Source organism: Lottia gigantea (assembly GCF_000327385.1).
Source record: "Lottia gigantea unplaced genomic scaffold LOTGIsca_361, whole genome shotgun sequence".
NCBI lineage: Eukaryota > Metazoa > Mollusca > Gastropoda > Lottiidae > Lottia > Lottia gigantea.
In genome coordinates, this window is record NW_008709225.1 from 52,749 (window position 1) to 55,292 (window position 2,544).

At 36.7% G+C, this 2,544-nt stretch overlaps 1 protein-coding gene across 1 annotated transcript in view; it reads right to left on the reverse strand.

The window, feature by feature from the left end:
* The window catches only part of LOTGIDRAFT_175728 (hypothetical protein), a gene marked incomplete at both ends in the record, with an annotated part of 32,984 nt that overhangs the window by 23,346 nt on the left and 7,094 nt on the right, over window positions 1-2,544 (reverse strand). The window contains 2 exons of the mRNA XM_009058949.1: window positions 825-1,030; window positions 2,428-2,491. Of these exons, the coding sequence (XP_009057197.1) occupies window positions 825-1,030; window positions 2,428-2,491 (270 nt within the window). The remainder of the gene's footprint in view (window positions 1-824; window positions 1,031-2,427; window positions 2,492-2,544) is intronic.

Here is a 2,544-nt window from a genome sequence, read left to right on the forward strand (position 1 = left end):
TAGTCTTCGAAATACTAGAAATGTACGAAAATCACATAATTCCTTTAAAAATACAACGATACACTATACATGGTCCTTGACTTGGTTGATTTGAGTTTTGAATATATGTAAATAGTCTTCAGAAATACTAGAAATGTACGAAAATCACATAATTCCTTTAAAAATACAACGATACACTATACATGGTCCTTGGCTTGGTTGATTTGAGTCTTGAATATATGTAAATAGTCTTCAGAAATACTAGAAATGTACGAAAATCACATAATTCCTTCAAAAATACAACGATACACTATACATGGTCCTTGGCTTGGTTGATTTGAGTGTTGAATATATGTAAATAGTCTTCAGAAATACTAGAAATGTACGAAAATCTCATAATTCCTTCAAAAATATCTCAAACTAGGAATTTCACTTTCTATTACTATCTGAAAATTGAACGTCTTTTTGATATAGTCTCTGACACCAAGATATCTTCTGTCGTAGACGAAACGGGACAGTATAATTGAGACTACTGTATACACATGACATCACAAATATTCAAATATTCAATTCTGTTAAAATAACGACTCGTCTTTTTAACATTCAAAAGTAGATAATTCTAGACACACATGGATTTGAAGACTCAAATTTCGACAGTGAGCTGTGAACACTATTACTGATTAGCTTAGCTAAAAAAATTCCTGTTTCAGAGACTAAAGTATGATTGGACAAAAAAATGGCGCATCTGTCCCTTTAAGAACTATAAGATCAAAAATTTGAAACCGCGGGTCCAAACCAGAGCGAGCCTAATTTTGGAAGTTTCTTCCGTCTTTCAATATACATACCTGGTTGGGGTTGTTTGTTTATATGAGAAACTTTAATAGAGCCCACAATATTGCCCCGCGTTTCATATATCTGTTCAGGGTCCCCTCCGTACATATTCACTTTCAATACACCTTTCTTCGTAGCATCCGTCCAATAAACATAGTCCTCGAATACAGCCAATGACAGTGCTGACGGAACTTGGATACCACCAGATAGAATAGTTCTCCTGAAAGTAGCAAATTCCAAATTAACCAATCACGTATTCCAAATTCTTGCATAAATTTTCCTTATAGAGTTTGAAGAAGAAGGGAGCCCTAATTGGGCTAATGCCATGCAGTGTGCAATGAGGGAAATTTTGAGGCATCTCAAAGGTCTGGTAGGTCGAATTTGTACTTCTGCACCTGATTGGGCTAATGAAGACAGGCAATGCCATGCAGTGTGCAATAAGGGAAATTTTGGCTGGCAGATGGCTTCCTGTACTATCATTTTTGATTTACGGTTTTTTCTCTCTCTTCTTAGAAATGAAACCTGAGCTAATGAAGACAGACAATGCCATGCAGTGTGCAATGAGGGAAATTATGCCAGCCAACTTTCTTCTGAGGAATTGTTAGGGCTTGAGCATTGGAATCTATGACATCATTTGCTTGGTTACGTCGAACAAATGGCGACTGTGGGTTCCAATCTCGGTTGAGTTAGTCATCTTCACTCATAATTCCCATCGACCCAGCTGTAAATGGGTACAGATAATCCAAGAAAGATCAAAGCCAAGAGGTTTGACCAAGGATCAGCTGGTAGAAAGGATCCTTGTAAACCTAAGTTGTTATCCTTGTAAAATCATTGCCAAGAAGTTTGATCAAGGATCAGCTGGTAGAAAGGATCCTTGTGAACCTGAGTTATTATCCTTGTAAAATCATTGCCAAGAAGTTTGACCAAGGATCAGCTGGTAGAAAGGATTCTCATGAACCTAAGTTATTATCCTTGTAAAATCATTACCAAGAGGTTTGACCAAGAACCAGCTGGTAGAAAGGATCCTTGTGAACCTGAGTTATTATCCTTGTAAAATCAATACCAAGAGGTTTGATCAAGGACCAGCTGGTAGAAAGGATCCTTGTGAACCTAAGTTGTTATCCTTGTAATATCAATACCAAGAGGTTTGGCCAAGGACCAGCTGGTAGAAAGGATCCTTGTGAACCTAAGTTGTTATCCTTGTAAAATCAATACCAAGAGGTTTGGCCAAGGATCAGCTGGTAGAAAGGATCTTTGTGAACCTAAGTTATTATCCTTGTAAAATCATTACCAAGAGGTTTGGCCAAGGACCAGCTGGTAGAAAGGATCCTTGTGAACCTAAGTTATTATCCTTGTAAAATATAGTTGTTTCTGTCTTAGTAATATTAGAAGTTACGTACCTATCCAGTCCATGGTAGTTCACGGTTTCAATATGATCGAGATGAGAATCCACCCAGAAGATTCTTTCGTTGATAATATCTACTGTAATACTAACTGGTAATAATAACTTATTCAATTTTAAATCTAGTCGATGACTTCCGTCCATAAACGCTCTTTCGATTTTAGCTGAATTTCTCTTTGATTTACGTCCAACATCCACGAAAAACATATACCTACAAAAAATAATAAATATACAGACTAAACTTTTCAAATACTTGCTGTCCTGATGAGGATTGTGTATCTGAAACATGTCAGCAGTATGAGATGAGCTCTAGTCAATTAGCTAACATTAAG